The sequence below is a fragment of the Nanorana parkeri genome, unplaced genomic scaffold (assembly GCF_000935625.1).
Source record: "Nanorana parkeri isolate BGI_ZX_2015 unplaced genomic scaffold, ASM93562v1 scaffold1700, whole genome shotgun sequence".
Lineage (NCBI taxonomy): Eukaryota > Metazoa > Chordata > Amphibia > Anura > Dicroglossidae > Nanorana > Nanorana parkeri.
In genome coordinates, this window is record NW_017307968.1 from 180,955 (window position 1) to 200,749 (window position 19,795).

The following is a 19,795-nucleotide window of genomic DNA, read 5'->3' on the forward strand; positions in this document are numbered from 1 at the left end:
GTGTAAAAAAGGGGGGAAAAAAAAAAAAGTGTCTCTTTTTTTTTTTTGGGGGGGGGGGGGGGGTTTGTACTTTCCGTATTTTGCCCAAAGTACTATTTTTGGCAATTTCAGTGCATCCCTAATTTTACAGGTTCTCTTCATGGAGACACCAGGGGTCTATTAGACCTAATGTCTCTCCTGCACTTAGTTTTTTTTAGGTCGAGAACAGAAAAAACTCTATATGATGTATGCATAGGCAAAGCCTGCTGTCATCTTAGAGCCCAGAACCCATAAGTGCTTTGAGCAGAGCCCTTCCGCGTCAGCAGCACAAACAAGAGATCAGGCATTGGATCTCTGTGCTGTTTCAATGCCAGCCATCGTGATACATTTGTGGTCCAGGGCTCTAGGAGGACTAGCAGAGCCCGAGAATTACAGAGGGGGGAAGGGGGTCACCACTTCCATTGCCTGTAGAAATGATCAGGCATTACAGCAAGGGCTGCTACTGATTCAGTTTGCTTTAACCCTTTCAATTCCAAGAAGTGCAAAATATGCTATCCATGCTCACACTTCATGGCAAAGGTCATAATGTGCAAGTACGGACAGCGTGCACTGTTTATACCTCAATGGCTACTAGAGGCTACTCACACCAGACTGCTGGAGAGGACAGGGGAGGGCCTAGCTCAGGAGGTGAGGGTTAGATTCAAGTCAGTGCAGATGTCAAGGCATATGTATGGCATGTGGCCATGATCGAGAGGCACCCCAGAGTTAGAAAGTCAAAAAATAAGATACAAAACCTTTTTAACATGGAGGAAATAATGCCTCAGTGACAAATATTGTACCTTTGTTGACAACAAATCAAAGCATCTTTCAATAAGAACCCATAATCAATCTATTCTTATAAAAGGCTTTGCCCCTCCAGATGGATGTAGAACGCTGACCATTTGCGGTCGCATTTTATGTATTTTACCTTGGCACCGTCTTTGCTGAAGCCACATCTGTGCCAACTGCAATGCCAGGGATGCATTGGATTTCTGATGATCTCCGGCAAGACCCAGATGCAGAGACTTCCCCTCTTCCTCATACTCCTCCATTTCAGCACAAACATATAAAGGACACTGGAAGACAGAGTATCAGTGTGAGACTGTGCAAATCTAGCCAATCAGAAACAGATCTACGGAACAGGAACTCACCCCAATCTCCTGGGCTCGATTTTTCAGTACCTGTAGAGGGCTGGCAGGCTGAGGGACAGTAAACGCTGGAACACCTGACTGAGAGACATAACATACCAAGATATAAAAAAAGAGTCCAGGTCTAATAGAAAAGCAGAATATGGTTTAATTTGGGGCCAAGTACCACCAATGTGCATTAACTATGGGGTTAGGGCTTTTCCCCATTGTTCTCCTTAGGGTAACGGGAGGACACAAACTAGCGTCCTCCCGTTACCCTAAGGAGAACTAAGCTCAGTATAAAGCGAGCTACAACTCGCGGTTTACTGAGACGCCGCAGCTGAAGCGGATCCAGACAATTATGTCTGGATCCGCCCAGCTGCGTGAGTGACAGCTGGCTCTGCCTATCTAGAGGCAGAGCCAGCTGTAACCGCCCCCTCCCCCGTCCGTTCCGCCAGTCAGCGATGGAGGATCGGAGCGGGGAGGGGGGAATCCAGCCCCTCCCTTGTCACGGCAGAGAGCTGTGATAGGATCGAGAGGTGGGCGAGCGCCGGTATGTGTTCGCTCACGTCCTGATCTATTGAGCCAACCTGTGACAGTCTCATTGTCACAGGTCGGCTAGAACTATGAGGTGAGTGAAAAGCACTCACCTCATAGTTCTCCTTTAAACTGACTTAGAAAAGGTTTCTGAGCAGACAAGACATTCTTTGGATAGTATTGCCCTTCACAAATTACTTATTTTTTTTATACATTTCTAAGACACAAAAAGATGTTGTAATCAGCCCCATTGATCATAAAAGTAAAATTACATCTCTGATGAAGTTATTCAGAATAGAATTATAGGCTTTAAAAAGCTATTGAACAGCAGCAGACTGATAAGGTCTGTCCAATGCTGCTCCTTCAATGTGCAATCCCAGGTTGTAGGTAGAGAAGTGACCCATCTGTATTGCTCAACTGCAGTAAAGAAAAGTCAGGTCACCAACCTGGATGTGCTGTCTGGCAGAAATACAAATCCTGTAGGAAGTTAAAATGTTTCCATACAAGTCTTTTCTCTGTGTATTTAGCAGTTTGCCTGCAGTTCAGCTTCAATTAAAATGTATATTTCATATGAGCTGCCATTGAAAGCCTCCTGATAATGCTAGATGCCTGGATGTGATTGGTTTTAGCACTTCTGAGTGACATACCTGGAGCAAGCAGGGTGAAAATGCGTCAGATTTCATCGTTTCTATATAAATCTTGACATGTACCGTGCTCCACTGGTGCCAAGGCAAATACCTCACCCTTGCCAGCTCCGTGTATATCCAAAGCCAATATAATGAAAAGTACAAGGTAAAGCAAACAGAACAGTGGTTACCGAGGATAAATCTTTATTTAACCCCTTCATGACTGAGCTAGTTTTCAGGTTCTGTTCATAAATGACTGACACATTTTTGCTGTGTGATTCTTCCACAGCAGTAATATACTTTCTTAAAAAACTGGAATAAAAGTGCAATTACAAAGTGATGACTTGATCAGGACATATAACCAGGCAATACGACTCCCATCAGATATTGGTTGACCATTATAAGTGCAATATACCTTTACAAAATCAGGCAAAGGAAGGATAGAATGCAGTGTTAATGACTAATTTTGGGGCTCTGAAGCATGTCAGTGGAAGCCCAGGTTGGCGGCTCAGTCCGCACTCTATGACTACCAATCTGGATGAGTTGTGGTGTTTCACCCCCAACCTTTGTTTGGCATCCATTACAGCACATTTACCATTGCATCCCATCTCTCCCTCTGCCGGCTGCTATGAAGAGATATTCCTATACTTGTAACCAAGTCCTGATATCTGATGGGAGTTGGAATGCCCGATTATATGCCCTGATTAAATCGCCACTTTGAGTGCATTTTTATTCCACTTTTATTCACCAAGTGCTGATTTACCTGCACTATCCAGTGCACTCTGTTTGCTTCATCATTATTTGTATACTTGTACTATGACAGAATTAAAGTCACATTATCAGAATGACAGCTAGGGAACTAGCAGTCCCAAAAGCAAAAAATTAGCCTTGTCATGACAGTTTCCCTAAAAATACACAAGGCCTCTTTCTCGCCATTACAAAAAATAGCGACTCCTGATCTCCATCACTTTGCTCTTCCCTACTATCAACAAATTTGCCTGCACTACACCCTATTAGCTACTAATATGGTCTTTCCCTTTGCCAGCATGCGTGCTGCAGTACAGGAGATTACAGTAGTACAGGTACTTCCGCTACTTGCCTTTAAAGATACATTTAGGTTGGTTGCACACCTGTGTTCAAGTCAAACATGCACTTTACCTCATGCTACTGCAACATGAGGCACTCTGTAAATGCATAACTGCATGGGGGTAGTACTTTTCTTTTTTTATTTATAGGCACAAGGAATTCAGCTTTAATGTCTACCCTCCTGTACAATGGACATATACTTCAAACTGCTGTGTCTGCCCAATCTGTATGTCATCGATAAAAGGTGAACAGTGACTTGTGTAGTTGTATAACAGCAAAACGTTTCCCAGCATGCAAAAAAAACCGGTTTAACCGCTAAGGTTAAAAACTGAGGTTTAGATACATGTCTTCTGCAGAACATGTGAAAGCCGCACAGCCTCGTCAAGGCGCCTCTGTGTAGTGCGGTCCTAACTCTAATCTATGAAAGTCTCCATCTTGGAGCACATGTAGCAAAAGATAAAATTGGGTGTAGGTTAGCTAGGAGGCAGCCTAACCTCCTTAAAAAGGTACAGGGACACACAAGGGACCCGGCACATTACAACGGCAGCTGAGACCCCCAGTGTGTGCACCAAATCAAATGTTGTAGTGATATAGACACAAGGCTAGCCGGACATCAATTCTCAAACCTTAAATATGCCCCCTTTCTGCCAGGCAATCTTCTCAATAGTGTCTCCCAGGATGGCTGTGTGGTCGATGCCAAGTGAGGAGATTCCACAAACAATGGGTTTCCTAGAGGAAGGAAAAACCAAAAAAATTCGAAATAATCAAAATACAAGTGGCATTTATGAATGGTTCATAGATCAAGTAAACGTGAAATTCTGGTTTATATCACATTGTGTTTGTTATAAGAACAGCCAGGATCCATGACATGCCAGCTTCAAGCTACCCCACCCCACCGATGGCTGAGGAAAACCAAACACAAGCTGGGTATAGGATGGCATGAAACCTTAGGCTTGAATAAAAATACATTCTGACCTTTTAACCATCAAGAGGCTGAATAGGGAACTGGATAAGTCTTTAGGCAAAGTAGAAAACCATTTAAAGTTTGAGGTTCAGTCAATGTGTCTCTTAAAACAGGTGCATTTAACATGACCCTTCTATGCTGTCCAGAAATCGGCCAATTGCCACCGTGCAGCCACAGCCAATCAAAAAACGGTATAAAGAGGCATCCTCTGGCCCGTCATTTTAAATGGCATCAAAGCAACATTTGCATCAGCCACCAGGGGACGGTATTCAGCTTAGATTTGCTGTGTCACATAAATTGCACCTTCACACAAAATGTTAGAGAGATAAAAGAGTAATCGAATAGTCTTAGGTCTGCTGAAAATTCTGCTGCAGTCCAACCCCATCCCCCAGCCCAATGCTGCTACCATAACCAAATCCCTATACATTGGGTCATATGATCTCTGCTGAAGAACAAGATCTAAGATCCTTTAGCCAAGATCACCTGAACCGATGGCTGGCCTTGTCACATGACCAGCACTGGCTAAGAATTTAGTATTGCCGTCTATTACCCTGTTCCTCCAAGACTGCTAACACATGGACAGCATATGGGGTCTCTAGCTGGGATCCACAATTCCTGCTGAAAATTAAGACTACTAATGTACCCTTGTTGTTCTCCTTTCAGCCATTGAAATGTTATAAGACTGTGCTTTATTTTTATTTTTCCCCATAAACCAGTTCCACTGCATGCTGCACCCATGATCGAGTCTATTTCCACTGTTAAAGTATGCAGGAAATCCAAAACCGGTCAGTGGTGTGGATGTCTACATATATCCCCCTAAATCTACCCACCTCCAGGAGAAACTGATGATCTTTCTGTAACAGTGGGCTTGAAGGGACATTAAAAACTCAGGAGTTAAATCTTAAAAATGCATTCGCGTACCCCAACTATTAACAAAAATGTATATTATTTTTGTATCACTCGGCTGTAGATCCTCCAATCATCTCTGAATTGGTGCTGACACTGTCCTTCCTTCTGGAAGGGGGGATACTTTTGTTCCCCATGGTCCCTGTGTGTGTTGTAAAGTAGTCACCGCTCTAAGCTCACTCCCGGGATAGACTACAATCTCAGGTTTACTTTACTAATTTGTATTGAAGTTATAGTCCATCACTGGAGCAATCTGGGAGCGGTGACTACTTTACAACACACGCAGGGACCATGAGGAACAAAAAGTAGTCACCCTCCAGAAGGAAGGACAGTGTCAGCACCAATTCAGAGATGATTGGAGGATCTACAGCCGAGTGATACACAAATAAGATACATTGTTGTTAATAGTTAAGGTACTTGAATGCATTTTTAAAGGTTTAAGTACTGAGTTTAGTGTCACGTCAATGCATGAAGCGTCAGCAAACTCTACATACCTGATGATGTTCGTGCAGTCATACGCTCCCCCAATTCCCACCTCCAGTACAGCCAGATCTACCTGTAACAGAGAGAGAAGGTAAGATGTCAGCTCAGGACCGTGGTGCAGGCTCCGAACAACCTACAGCTCTCATGATATACAAACCTTCTCCTGAAGGAACACATGGAACGCCATAATGGTCAGGAAGCGGAAGTAAGCGGGCATGGAGCACAAGTCATCATTCTGGAGGAGAAGAGAAGAAGAATTCGAGATGGTTACGGTCCTTCATAGAAGAATCATACTGAACATTGGTCTTAAAAGGTAGAATGGTTGTGGTCATTTTTCTTTACATGCTTAGAAGTTTAAACTGGTGGGTTGGATCATGATTTTTTTAAATATCAATACACTATTTTTATTTTACAAAACATTTAAATCCAAATTTCAGGCACATAGAAAACATGGAGGCTGCTATTGTTGAACTCTCCTTTTGAAAAATGATTGCAACATATATATATATATACATACACACACATAGAAAAATTTTAGCGTGTCTCACCAGTCAGTCAAAAATGTCACCAGTCAGCATGACCGGACTATAGCCTTGCAATTCATGTTAACATTTATTTGGGGACACATATAGCTTTCTTTTGGTGGTATTTAATCACCACTGGGGGGGCGGGGTTAATTATACAAGCGATCGGGCGTCTCTAAAGACGCCTGATCGCTTGAATGTAAAGCTCCTTGCCGGGAAGCTACTCGTCGGGCTCCGCCGTCCTCTCGTCATAGACTAGCGTATTTTTCAAGCCCTGTATATTTGTGTGTGTGGATAGATAGATAGATATCTATATATAGATAGATCTATCTATCTATGTGTGTACCCGGAAAAAATCTGCAGATCGGGAACATCAAATTACTGAAGCAAGTGGATCAGCATAACAGCCAGTCAGTTAGCATTTGTTGAAGATCATAAACAAGGTTTAAAGGAAACCTGTACTGACAAAAAAAATGCGAAGGCTGCCACTACTGAATTCTCCTTCTCCCAATGCCAATTGCTTGGTTGTCGCACTGATCCAAGCTTCAATCGTTTCTTAGGCGCTGACATGAAACAGATCAGGAGATCGGATTTTACTGACTTTCTAACCTGCATGTTTGTTTTGGGTCAGTGACCCAGAGAACACTGAAACCAGAGACAGCCAGGTAACAAGTATTTTTAAACAATGGTGGGCAATGCCAGCCTTGTATTTTTTCAGCACAGTGTTCAACACTGCAGCAAGAATCTAGAGAGAATCTGGCTCCTATAATCCTCTGCACTCAGACCAGGAGAGGGATGGATTGTCTGCAGTTAAGCCACATGCATTGGGTTCAACTTCAAAATAAACCCACCCCCCTCAGACCCACCTTGGTCTCTTCCAGGCGATTGTAAACTTGCCAGAAGTATTTGCTGAACAGCTCCTTGCCGATTGGCTGCCCATTGATCCGAATTCTCTCTCTTACTTGTACCAGATGAGGAGAACTACAAGGGGATTCAATAGATCAGTTATTAGATGTTGTACATATGAAGCCCTATCTGAGGAGGAGGACGTAAAAGAACATGAAAGCAAAGACATTTAGAGTAAGTGTTCCTTCTTCTTGGAAATAGAATGATGGATATAACAACCAGGTTGTAAACCCAGCTCTGTGGAAGTATCTGAATTTGACACGGTGTCCACCTCTTGCAGCCCCCTGTACAGCAGCACTCAGACTGAGAGAAGAAGCAGTACAAGGAGGCAATTGTTGAGCAGTGCTCATGTGCTAACAGGCGACATGGTGACAGGAGGGGAAAGCAGAATTTCAGAGTTGAGCTCATCAGTCTGCTGCTTCTCCTTCACTGTCCAGTCATAGGCTGGGGGCAGGGACAAGACCTAATTGCAGTAGACCAAGGACTCCAGGTTGGCCGTGTAATCTCAGGACAGGATACATACACATGTAAATCCCTTTGGCAGGTAAAACCGTTCTTATATTTCATGTGTCTAGTTGGCTGTTTGCATGGGGTTCAACTTTAAAGCCGACTTGAATAACAGACACAATGCTAGAACATCCATCCAGTCATGGAAGGCTTAGAGACACCCCCTCAGGGGCAGGGCCCTCCTTACCATCTTGTCTTGAATTGTATTGTGATTGTAATGTCTTCCTTATATTGTAAAGCGCTGCGCAAACTGTTGGCGCTATATAAATCCTGTATAATAATAATAATATATAAATGTGTTCTTTTATTAATTTTTATACTTTATGGCAAAGGAAACAAACATCCATCTTGCCATCATGTCTGATGATGGACATCCAGACTGGCAGAGGTCTATTCAGCACAGCCTCACCTCTAGACTACTACTGTTAAAAGGGACAGTATGCAAATAATATCAGACAGATGAGTACTCGCTCTACTCTGGACTGTCAGTCAATAACTTTGAACTTATCAGTTTTTCACAGTAGATGTCATTTGACAGGAACTCAGGAATTAGCCCGCCGGTCATGTGAAGGAATTACGTATTCACTGGCTTCCCCGGGCTACAAAACACATGCACGACAAATGTGTGTATGGCAAGTCAATGGTGACTCAATTTGCGGGCCATTCATTAAGTCTGTAATTTCCTTTCCACATGCAAAACCTCCTGCAGATGGACAATTACCTGTAGAATCCAGTCTTTAGGCCGCAGTTCCGCAGAATATGCTCAGTGAAGGCACACGTGGACCCCTAAATACACAAAGCACAGTGTCAGTGGCCACTTGTCACACAGGCAATATCAGCAACATACAGATAAAAACAGTTCTCTCTCACAAATCGGAATCTTAATTCTTGTTTAACTTTTTGGATAAAATTAAGAGTTGAATTATTGGCGAGTTTTTTTTTTTTATATCTCTGCCAGTGACCCCCCATGGGAAGTTGCAGAAATTTTAGCTGGCGCTATTCTCACCTTTGCTCTATTGTCATGAATGGAACTGTATAGTAGAGACACTAGTGGTATGGGCCAATTCAAGTTATTGGGGGGCTACTGTGCATCCAGCACTGGGGAGGATTTCTGCACCGAGGACGTAATGGATCATGGTAGGCCGTGGCTGTCATTGAAAAGTAAGAATCTAAGACCTCGCCCGCGCAGACAGAGGACTTTACCTCCCCTCCAAAAAGTGATCCGTGGTGAATCGCTCTTCCGAGTGGTTGAGCAGCGGTTTGCAGGTGGTGATGCTGCCCTCTCTAGATGCCCATTTTATCCCAAGGGGATTTTACACTGAGCTTTCATGCTGCAACCTCGTACCAAGTAGCATGCAGTTGCAGCGTAGTCCTATTGACTTCAATGGATGAGTTTGGCAAGCTTCACCATCTGCAAACGCATGCATGCGGAGTCAAAGTTTGCGACACCACAAACTAGGGATGCACCGATACCGATACTAGTATCGATATCGGTGCCGATACCAAGTATTTGGGCGAGTACTCGTACTCGCCCAAATGCTCCGATGTCTAGCCCGATACTTCCTGTATCAGGAAGCCGGGTAGCGTGTAATGATGCGCTGCCCGGCTTCCCGATTGGTCAGGAAGCTTGCCAATCAGGTAACCGGGCACGGTGTAATGACGCAGCGCCCGGCATTCTGATTCATGCTCCCTCGTCATCTCATGACCAGGGAGCATCGAGCCGAAAGCAGGGCACCGCGTCATTACACGTCGCTCTGGTGAAGGATCCCTGTGCGGACCCGAAACATTAGCACCGTATGACAGTATGTGACATTGGGTATTGAATAAACATATCAATACTTTAAAAACCCTTCAAGTGTGTGCTGGTGAATTACTTTTATTTATTACACGTCGCCCGACTTCCATGATTGGCCAGCAGGATGGCTCCGGCTGGGTACCGGAGGAAGATCGCTCCTGGCTGGAGAGGCCCCGGGGGGTGACAGGCTGGACATGCCGAGATGAGAGGGGACAGAGATACGCACTGCGGGATTCATGTGGGAAGGCTTCCCGGCTAATCAGGAAGCCAGGTGGCGAGTCATTACACGCCACCTGGCTTCCTGAATGGGACTTCCGGTACTCTGTAATTGGTATTGGCGAGTACTGGAAAAAAATTATCGGTACTCGGTACCAAAATACCGGTATCAGTGCATCCCTACCACAAACCAAAGCATCACAGGCACAGCACGTATAGGCATCTGAATATGGGCATATGTAGATAGGTGGTCAGAGGTGAACTTAGCCTAACTTAGATTAGGGAACTGGGGGATGGCTACTTTTATTTTTGTAGTATTTTAAATATTATTTTTGGAATATTTTTAAGTTTATGAAGTCCTCCTTTATCTTTAAAATGATAAAAGGAAGCTTGCCCTGTAGGAAATATGCAGGCTTCTAAAAATGCTAGTTGTCTGGCTGTGCCGCGCACCAAGAACGAGCAATCAGCACCCGATATACATACTTGTCCTTGGTCAGCGACTTACAATGCACTGAAGCCAGAGGATCCAACATGAAAACTAACGGAACTGGCATTTCAGGCAACCTCCATACCTCTCTTATGTCAGGATTATTAAAGCAAAATCTGAGGAAGGAGACCTCAGCCATTCCCCATGTGTGTGTGTGTAATATACTTACCCCTCCTGGATCAGGCTCCGGAGCTTACGGCCACGTACTCCCATAGAGAAGGACGGGGGCTGCGTACTAATCACACGCAGCACCTGTCCTTCCTGGGAGCTGCCCGATACGGCCGTGCACGAAGCTGTACGTGCCGGCCTTTTCTTGTGTGAATGAGCCCTTATGGTTAATGAGGTTAAATTAATAATTGTTTTCAACCATGTTGATTAAAAAAATTGGAACAGGGTCGAAATGTTTTTCTCGAACAAACATTCTACCAAGCAATGTGTTTTTTTTTTTTGTCAGGAAACTCCATTTATTCCAAAATCGAATGTTAGGATTTGGAACGGCATTTGGAGCTAAAGAATTTGTCCTATTGAGGTGTATAATGACGCCGGAGAATAGTTCAAGATGTTTATCATACTCTCCAATCATGCGTTCAGTGGAAAAAGAACACCGAGATCTGCTGTAAAAAGACGGCCAACAAAAACTGGAAGTAACAAGACGGAATGGTGTTCCCTAGAGCATCCAATCCCATGCCAGCTTAAGTGTTTGACCTTTGTGCTAACAAATATGGCTGGAAACTGATTGCTAGGGGCAATACATACTAATTATTTAGGTGAAGACTAAGCTAGGACACATGAATTCATCACTCCAAAGAAGTATTAAGCAACTCACACAGAGGAAAAAAACAAAACAAAAAAACCTCCCCCATTCCATTCCCGAAAACTTGGAATAAAGTCACAGAGCTTAGATGTGGATAACCCTCAGTTCTCTCTCACTGCACAAACCCCCCTCGACATTTTGGACAGGCTCATTATCCTCTATGGCGCAGCGGACACACTGCCAAATTATGCCAGTGGTCATGTGACTGTGCTGACCAATGAGCCCCCGCCCCCCATTTGTGAGCATTATGCTCATTACATACTGCAAGGCTGTGAAGTGAGGTGTATGGACTGTACGCCAGCCGAAAGCGGGGGGGTAATCACATACCTATGTGCAGCTGGGGCCGGGAAAAGGTGACGCGGTGGTATTGATAAGCTAATTTTTTCACATTTTGTGAGTCAGTGAACTTACCCTTTAAGTTCAATGTTTTTAGAAACAGATAGATTCTGAGAATGAACTGCATGTTACATAAAACTTACTCACAATTCTGCTCTGCTCCTGTGAAACTCACCTTGCCCTTTGTTCCAGTCACGTGAATTATATTTAGCTGATCCAAGTCTTCCACCTGAACACACAGAACAAAAAACAAACAGTCAAGATGAGAGGCAAGAACATACAGTGGGCGGAATTTATCAAAACTGGAGCAGACAGAACCTGGAGCAGTTGCCCATGGCAAACAATCAGCATCTCTCTTCAGTTTGCTCAGGTAAAATTAGAAAATGAGAGAGAAACTGATTGGTTGCAGTGCAAATCTGCTCCAGTTTTGGTCAATCCCCCCCCCACTATCTTTAGCAGTTGTAATATACTTCTGTGCCAAGCTTGCATGCAAAAATCCTCTGTAACATATTATAAAACACAACTGGACACATCCTGGAAGCCACTTAGCCAAACTGTATATAAATTAGGGTTTGGAGGCTTAGGCTGGGCACACACCTTACAACCATCGCAAGACTTTTGTCTTGCGATGGTTGTAAGGTACTTAAAAAAACGTACGATCTGCCTATGTTGCATAGGCAGATCGTACTTGCGATAATCGCAAGCCACGCCCCCTGAGAGGTGGGCTTCCGATTACCGCAATCGGAACGGGCAGTGTGCACTTGCGCACACCGGCCCGTACGGCTGTTATCGTACGGACATGCCACAAACACGCCGAACATCGTACGATGCTCGGCGGGTTTTCGAACATGTCCGTAAGTTTAAAGTCGTGCGACCTTACAGTAGTAGAGGTCGCACGGCTTCCACACACCTTACGATAATCGTACGATCACGGGATTTCCCGCCATTATCGTACGATTATCGTAAGGTGTGTGGGCACCCTTAGGTTACCCTTGGTTGCTGATTGATGCACTTTCCCACAAACTGAGTTTCAAACTGTAGGTCAGTGGAGGTCACAGTAGCAGTGGCATGGTGAACGGCCAGACAGTCTTTTCCTATTAAATATGATTGACTTTAAAAGGAAATTCCGCATTACACACATTTTTAGCATGTGACTTCTTAAGTGAATTATACAATCAGCACTCATAGCTCCGGAGTTAAGAACTGCATACAGATTTAGCACTACAGTTATTGGCATTGCATGCCTTTATCTTCTGCATTTAAAGAGATTATGCCAGGGGGGCAAAAATGGCCACAACGCTATCCCTGCAAAAGAGAAGATTGAAAACACCCCTCTCCTGTTCCCTGTGTCATCAAGAGAAAGCTTCTTCTGAATCCGCTATGCAACAGACCTCCATTGTGTAGTGATGGAAGGGTTGATGGGATACATCATTGACCACAGCAGGGGACACTGAAGATCGACACTTCATTGAGGTCTTTTCAGAATGTACACACAAACCCTAAGTCTGCAATTTGTTACATTGCAACCAGATTTTGTCTGCTCCAGTTTTGATAAATTCTCCCCACTATTTTTAGCCGTTATAATATACTGCTGTGCAAATAATGTACTTAACTGTGTACAAATCCTCTGTAACATATTATAAAAACACAACTGGACACATCCTGGAAGCCACTTAGCCAAACTGTAAACTGTATATAAATTAGGGTTTGGCAGCTTAGGTTACCCTATGTGATGGCCAATTTACATGGCAGGTCCTCTTTATGGACACATCAGGGGTCTCCAAGACCCCTAATGTTACCTCGGGACCCCCAGAGAAGCTGATGAAGCAGCGATCTGCTTCATGAGCTTCTGTAGCTGGAGAGTGACACTGAATGCAGGAAGGGATGTAATATACATCCCTTCCTGCATTCGCTGACGGAGAGGGGATCAAAGGGAGATCGTGTACCGCTCTACCTTTGATCTCCTGTCACAGCGCAGCCGTGCAAGTCCTGGCCGCATCGGATCTCGGGACCAGCACAGGAGTGACAGCGGCTGCTAATTTCCCAGCCGGTAGTGTAATTACAACGGCCGGCAGGGAAGCTACTCGTCGGGCTCCGCCGTCCTCACGTCTGTGAGTGGATTTTTCAAGCCCTGTTGATGCATATTCCCCGGCTGCATCAAAGTGCCCTGCTAGTTCCCAATTTCACACTAGTTCCTCAATGGATTGTCATTCTGCTACCTCCGTGATAAAATGATGTGGTCCCCCAAAAAAAAAAAAAAAGCAGACAGCAATATGTACGGGACTGGGGCCTGAAGAATTCCTTCTGCTAGGCTGGGATTGAACAATGCAACAGTTCTGTGCTAAATGATCACTTTCAACAAAATCATTGGACCGTTGAGGGAAGAATGGTGTCAGACAACTCGACAAATCACAATTGGCAATGTTCATCCTGCAACTGTCACTTTCCAGCACAGGTCTCAAAGCGATTGGCTGGTTTTGGAGTGGTCTGTGATTTTTTATAAATGAAATATTATGGGTAGGTAGCTGAAAATGCAGGTTCAGTCATGAGAGAAAAAGAAAACAAGAAACTCTGTACCCACAGCAGCCTTCAAGCAAAACAAATTGCAAACGCACTCATCAATTTGTCACCAGCTTTACAGCAAGGTGCACATGGAAGGGCTTTATACAGTACAACAGCAAAAAGTTTCCCAGCACACTCGCCAGCCAGCATGCAAAAAAACTTGTTTCACCGCTAAGGTTAAAAACAGAGGTGTAGATACACGTCTTCTGCAGAATATGTGAAAGCCACACTGCCTCGCCAAGGCACCTCTATATAGTGCGGTCCTAACTCTAAACTACGAGAGTCTCCATCTTGGAGCACATGTAGCAAAAGATAAAATTGGGTACAGGTTTGTCAGGCGGAAGCCCAACCTCCCTTAAAGGCATAGTTTAGAGTTAGGACCACACTATATAGAGGTGCCTTGGCAAGGCAGCGCGGCTTTCACATTTCCTGCAGAAGACGTGTATCTACACCTCTGTTTTTAACCTTAGCGGTGAGACAAGTTTTTTTGCATGCTGGCTGGCGAGTGTGCTGGGAAACTTTTTGCTGTTGCACAGCAGCCTTAAAATCCGTCTGGTCACTTTGTCCACATACACCGCTTGACCAAAAAAAGGCACCACCTGGATTTAGCCAAGCAAATAGGTAAGAGGGGTTGCCTCAGTTGGTCAGGTTTAGGTTCAGCAATGTTACGTGGCCAACAAATGAGGTCGGCTGCCTCCCTGAATATACTGAAAGACCAGGCTTTTCCATGAATGGATTGTTTTCTTCCTTGATGGCACATTGGGCATATTCCAAGAGGACAAAGCCAGGATCCATCAGGCTCAAATTGTGAAAGAATGGGACATCATTTACACACATGGATTGGCCACCAGAGTCCACACCTTCACCCCATTGAGAATCTTTGGGATGTGCTGGAGAAAACTTTACTGTGTTATTTAAGCCTCCAGGATCTCAGGTCTGATATACTCTTTGCTATTCACGTGTATGGTATCATCATGCCAAGATGAACGGAACTCTCTAAGGCCCTCAGAAAGAAGGTTGGGGACGCCTAGAAGTCTGGCAAGAGATTGAAAAAGATCGCCAAATGATTAGAAATCATCCCACTGGGATTTTCTTTTCACTTTTTCATTCTAGCAGAGCTGTTTTAAAGGACAATTTCCAAGCCATAACAGTAGATGTTTAGCCGAGTCTGCAGCTTGTTTTAGGGTAATCCGTTTGACAGAAAATAATCACCAAGAAGTCACTTTGAACATATGCCACTCATGCCAGTTGGTGTTAAATATTTAGGATATCAGTTGGTGTTAAATAACAACCACTTAAAAAGTAATCCACAAATCTGCCCCCGGCTATCTCTCAAACCTGGTCTCAAAGTATCACCCTAACCGTCCACTCCGCTCTTCATAAGACTTCCTGCTTTCCAGCTCCCTCGTCAACTCCTCCCATACTCACCTCCAGGACTTCACTAGAGTCTCTCCCATCCTATGGAACTCTCTACCCCAACCTGTCTATCTCCCACTCTGACTGCCTTTAGGCGATCCCTTAAGACTCATCTCTTCAGGGAAGCCTATCCGACCTCAACCTGACCACTCAACCATCACGTTCTCAAACAATTCATCCCCACACGGCTATCTCTTCATGTATCATTGGCCCCTCCCTTTTAGATTGTAAGCTCTCACGGGCAGAGCCCTCCTTACCATCTTGTCTTGAATTGTATCGTGATTGTAATGTCTTCCTTATATTGTAAAGCAACAATATCACCTTCATTTAAACCCATGTGATGTCACTCACCGCCAGGCCGCTCCTCTCCAAGAAGCCCCTCATAGCAGCTAGCTGTTCCTGAGGATCACTCCTCTGCTTCTTCACTTGGTCCAGGTAACTGGCATTTGTCTGCAGCGTGTTCAGCGTACGTATTGCATCCTGAGCAAAAGAATAAACACAATTAGCAGCAGTCAGAACCTGGGAACTATGGTTGGTCAAATCTCTTCTGTATATTCGAGCAAAATAGGGTCTAAAAAAAAAAAAAAATTTAAAAAACTCAGTTCTCATGAAGAAATCCTTTCAGCTCTACATAAGCTGTCCCATCAATCAGCATTGTGCCACAGCACAGTGAACACAGATACAGATTTTAGTTAGGCATTCCATGCTGCCTAATGGAAGGTTGTAAATTCAAGTGTATGTGAAGGCCCTTTTTTATCCCCCAAACATTTTTAAACAAAGTGCCAATTCATTGTCATTCAGACTTTGCAGGTGCCAGACAGTAGCCAGTGGGGCAGAACATTCCCCAATATCAGTGGTATGTTGGGAGTAAAAATATGGCCTAGTGCCTGTGGTCAGTGGAAATGGGAATAGTGCCCCATACGTTGGCGTCAGTGGAAATGGGAATAGTGCCCCATACGTTGGCGCCAATGGAAATGGGAATAGTGCCCAGTTCACTGGCGTCAGTGGGAATAGTGCCCCATTCACTGGCGTCAGTGGAAATGGGAATAGTTCCCCATTCATTGGCGTCAGTGGAAATGGGAATAGTGCCCCATTCATTGGTATCATTGGAAGCAATAGTGCCCCACTCATTGGTGTCATTGGAAGGAATAGTGCACCACTCATTGGTGTCAATGGAAGGAATAGTGCACCACTCATTGGTGTCATTGGAAGGAATAGTGCCCCATTCATTGGCGTCAGGGGAAAGAATAGTACCCCATTCATTTGTATCATTGGAAGGAATAGTGCCCCACTCATTGGTTGCCAGTGGAAGAAATAGTGCCACCAATGCTGGTGTCAAAGGGAGAAATTGTGCCCCATCTTGCCAGTGGGAGGAATAGTGCCCCAAGGGCTAGATGAAGCCAAGCAAAGGGCCACATCTGGCTCATAGGTCCCAGTTTGTGCACTACTATCCTAAAGTATGTCCTACCTTGCTCGTTGTTACTGTCTATTTTTAAATGTAATTCTCTATTCATCTCCAACCATTCCTGAACAGTAAGACCCATCCATGCTTCCTTTTCCCTGGTGACACCAGCCCAACAACAGAAGCACGGTTGTCACCTAGGGGTGCCCAATCCCATTGGAAACTACAATTTAGCCTGCTAATGCAGATTTAACCAGCTGAACCACCACATTAGTATAGGGCTATGTTTCATGGCCCAGCCTCCATCTCAGTCAGTCAATGGTCCTCCGCAGTGCAAACTGTAAGAAGTAGGACAGCAAGATTGTCCATCAAAAGTGTCATGTCCACCGTTCAACACTTGCGCAGATTTGCTACACTTGCCCAGAAACTTCCTCTTACATGCCAAATCATGTGTGAGAATAATAGCCTGCATCTGCAGCTCGAACGCTGGTGTTCAAACCAGAAGAAGAACAGAACAGAGGTAAGCTCTGAGAACTTCAAACATCATATTTGGAAAGAACTAGTAAGAAAATAGTGAAGTGATTCAACTACAGAGGGAATTCAATGCAACAGTAATTTTATAATGAGCATTTGGATCTAATCTATTATCTATATCAGGGGTAGGCAACCTTGGCACGCCAGCTGTTTTGCAACTACAAGTCCCATGAGGCATAGCAGGACTTAGACAAGACTCCCAGAGGGAGAGACACGATGGAATTTGTAGTCTCAGCACAGCTGGAGTGCCGGGGTTGCCCACCCCTCATCTATATCTAATGTTCTATGCAACTCGATGAAACAATATCCTGTTTTACATTACCTCGCGCTCCTCTAATGCTTGTTTGTTTTCACTCTAGCGTTTCCCAATAAATCAATAGCTGCAAGTAAAGCTTGAACAGTATACATCATAGACTGGAAAGCATATTGGCAGCTTGGAGCGTATCCATAAAGCTCATGAATCAATTTTTACAGAAGCCGCAAGGATGGTGAGAATACAAACACCATCTTCTATTTCGGAGTGGTAAGCAGAAACCCGAGTGTATATGCGAGTGTGTGAAATAAGTCGCCACAGAAACCTGTTGCTGTCCCACTTCATTGCTGACCTCATTTTTTTTGCATTCAAAATATTAATAAATAAAACACTTTCTTTTTTTTTTTAAAAAGGATACAAACAGCAGCCATGATTCAGGACCCTGGGCCCTCAACATCAGCCCTCGGTAGTCTCCTCACAGACAGTGGCTCAAATCCGGAGCCTGAGCACCACGAAGAGGAGACAGAGGAAGCCTAAAACGTATGACACCTGGGCCTGTCTTCACAGACCCGTCACTTTCACACACACACACACACGGCGTCCGGAGTAAAGTACAATAAACGGCGTACTTTATACTCTGCTCTGTGAACGCTAATGGCTCGAAACTCTTATGTAACACACTTGGCACGGTACAAATATTGGAGGTTTTCCAACAACAACGAGAGAACCATCGACAGAGTTTTCTTAGAACAAGAGCATGCAAAAACAGCAAAAAAGCCTCTTCATCAAAGTGTCTGAAAGAAGAGCCATGTCACGATCACAGCCAAACAGGTCCTTCCTTCCGTTGCAGTAAAAGAACTATGGTAGGATTTAACAGGCTGCTACGAACAACTCATACAGCCTTATCCGTTACACAGCAAAGTGCTAAGACCGGGCTGGACAAATCCCAGGAGCCAGGTCACCAATGACAGCTGGACCTCAATTTTTGAGGTTTCCTCTAGTTGTGGTCAATGGAGTTGGCTCCTATAAAAGAAATCCCGCTGGCTACTAGATTGGACAAATTAGCTCCTGAACAAGCGTGCAGAGCCTGGAACGTAATGCAGAGTATAGATATAAATCACCAGCACTCAATGATATCAAACATGTCCATTTAATTGGACATAAACGTCACAGTAACAGCAAGCCAACGTTTCGGAACCACACAGGGTCCCTTCCTCAGGGCAGATAAAACGTGACAACAATAAGGAGCATATGAAAGGGGTTTGCATGGCGCCATCCGTGATTGTCACAGCGAGCACCATATTCTATATAGACCTGGACTGCTGTAAGGTGTGTGGAAGGCTTCTCCATCTACCCATGGAACTTAATGCAGACATTAAAGTCAGAATTTTTTTTCCCCCTTCCCAATCCTGCTGTAGGGATTTACCTTAAAGGAGAACTATGAGATGAGTGCTTTTCACTCACCTCATAGTTCTAGCCGACCTGTGACAATGAGACTGTCACAGGTTGGCTCAGTAGATCGGGAGGTGAGCGAACACATACCGGCGTTCGCTCACCTCTCGATAATGTCACGGCTCTCTGCCGTGACAGGGGACGGGCTGGATTCCCCTACCCCGTCCGTTCCGCCAGTCAGCGCTGGGGTTTAATAACCCTTCAATGCAGACATCTGCCTGATAGACAGCAACCTGCCAGGTGATTTATTTCTCCGGCAGCTACTAATAACTAAAATCATTTTTGAGTGGACTCACCAAGCCAGACCAATTCTGCTGCAACTGAACTGCATTTGTGCACGCAATCCCCCCCCCCAGCCCCAAAAAAAAATACAGCAAATATAAACCTTTTTTTTTTCTCAAAGCCCATTGAAAACTGACTTGACTGAAGCGACCCCTACAAAGTTCTGGTTGAAGCTCACCTTTTGAGATTGCATTGGTTTCTCCCTATATTAAGAAGGATGATGGTGTCCACAAAAGGTGTGCACCCCCACCCCCACCCCCCACAACGAAGTCTTAACAAGAACGCCTACAGATGGAAAAGATTGGTGAGACTGCTCTCGCACATTTGACTGCCCTCTAATGTCTCTGGCCACCTTTAGATGGATTCCTATGAGTTGGTGCAAGATTTACCGAGGACCTAAATATTGACTTGTCTGCTGCTTCAAGTTTTTGAAAGCTCAGTTCAACTTTTAATAAACCATCTCATCCCCCTTTCCCGGAGCCCCTTATACCCCCTAGCTACTTTTTTTTTTCATCTCCTTATACATGCTTTTTTCATTGCAGTCTTGATGCCAGTCTGGTGA

General features: G+C 44.5%; 1 protein-coding gene across 1 annotated transcript in view; it reads right to left on the minus strand.

The window, feature by feature from the left end:
- FPGS (folylpolyglutamate synthase) overlaps positions 1-19,795 on the minus strand; it is a 37,565-nt gene that overhangs the window by 11,604 nt on the left and 6,166 nt on the right. The window contains exons 2-10 of the mRNA XM_018571196.1: positions 15,662-15,790; positions 11,508-11,561; positions 8,406-8,470; positions 7,138-7,252; positions 5,905-5,982; positions 5,759-5,820; positions 4,021-4,123; positions 1,170-1,247; positions 947-1,094 (exon numbers count right to left, since the gene is read on the minus strand). Of these exons, the coding sequence (XP_018426698.1) occupies positions 947-1,094; positions 1,170-1,247; positions 4,021-4,123; positions 5,759-5,820; positions 5,905-5,982; positions 7,138-7,252; positions 8,406-8,470; positions 11,508-11,561; positions 15,662-15,790 (832 nt within the window). The remainder of the gene's footprint in view (positions 1-946; positions 1,095-1,169; positions 1,248-4,020; positions 4,124-5,758; positions 5,821-5,904; positions 5,983-7,137; positions 7,253-8,405; positions 8,471-11,507; positions 11,562-15,661; positions 15,791-19,795) is intronic.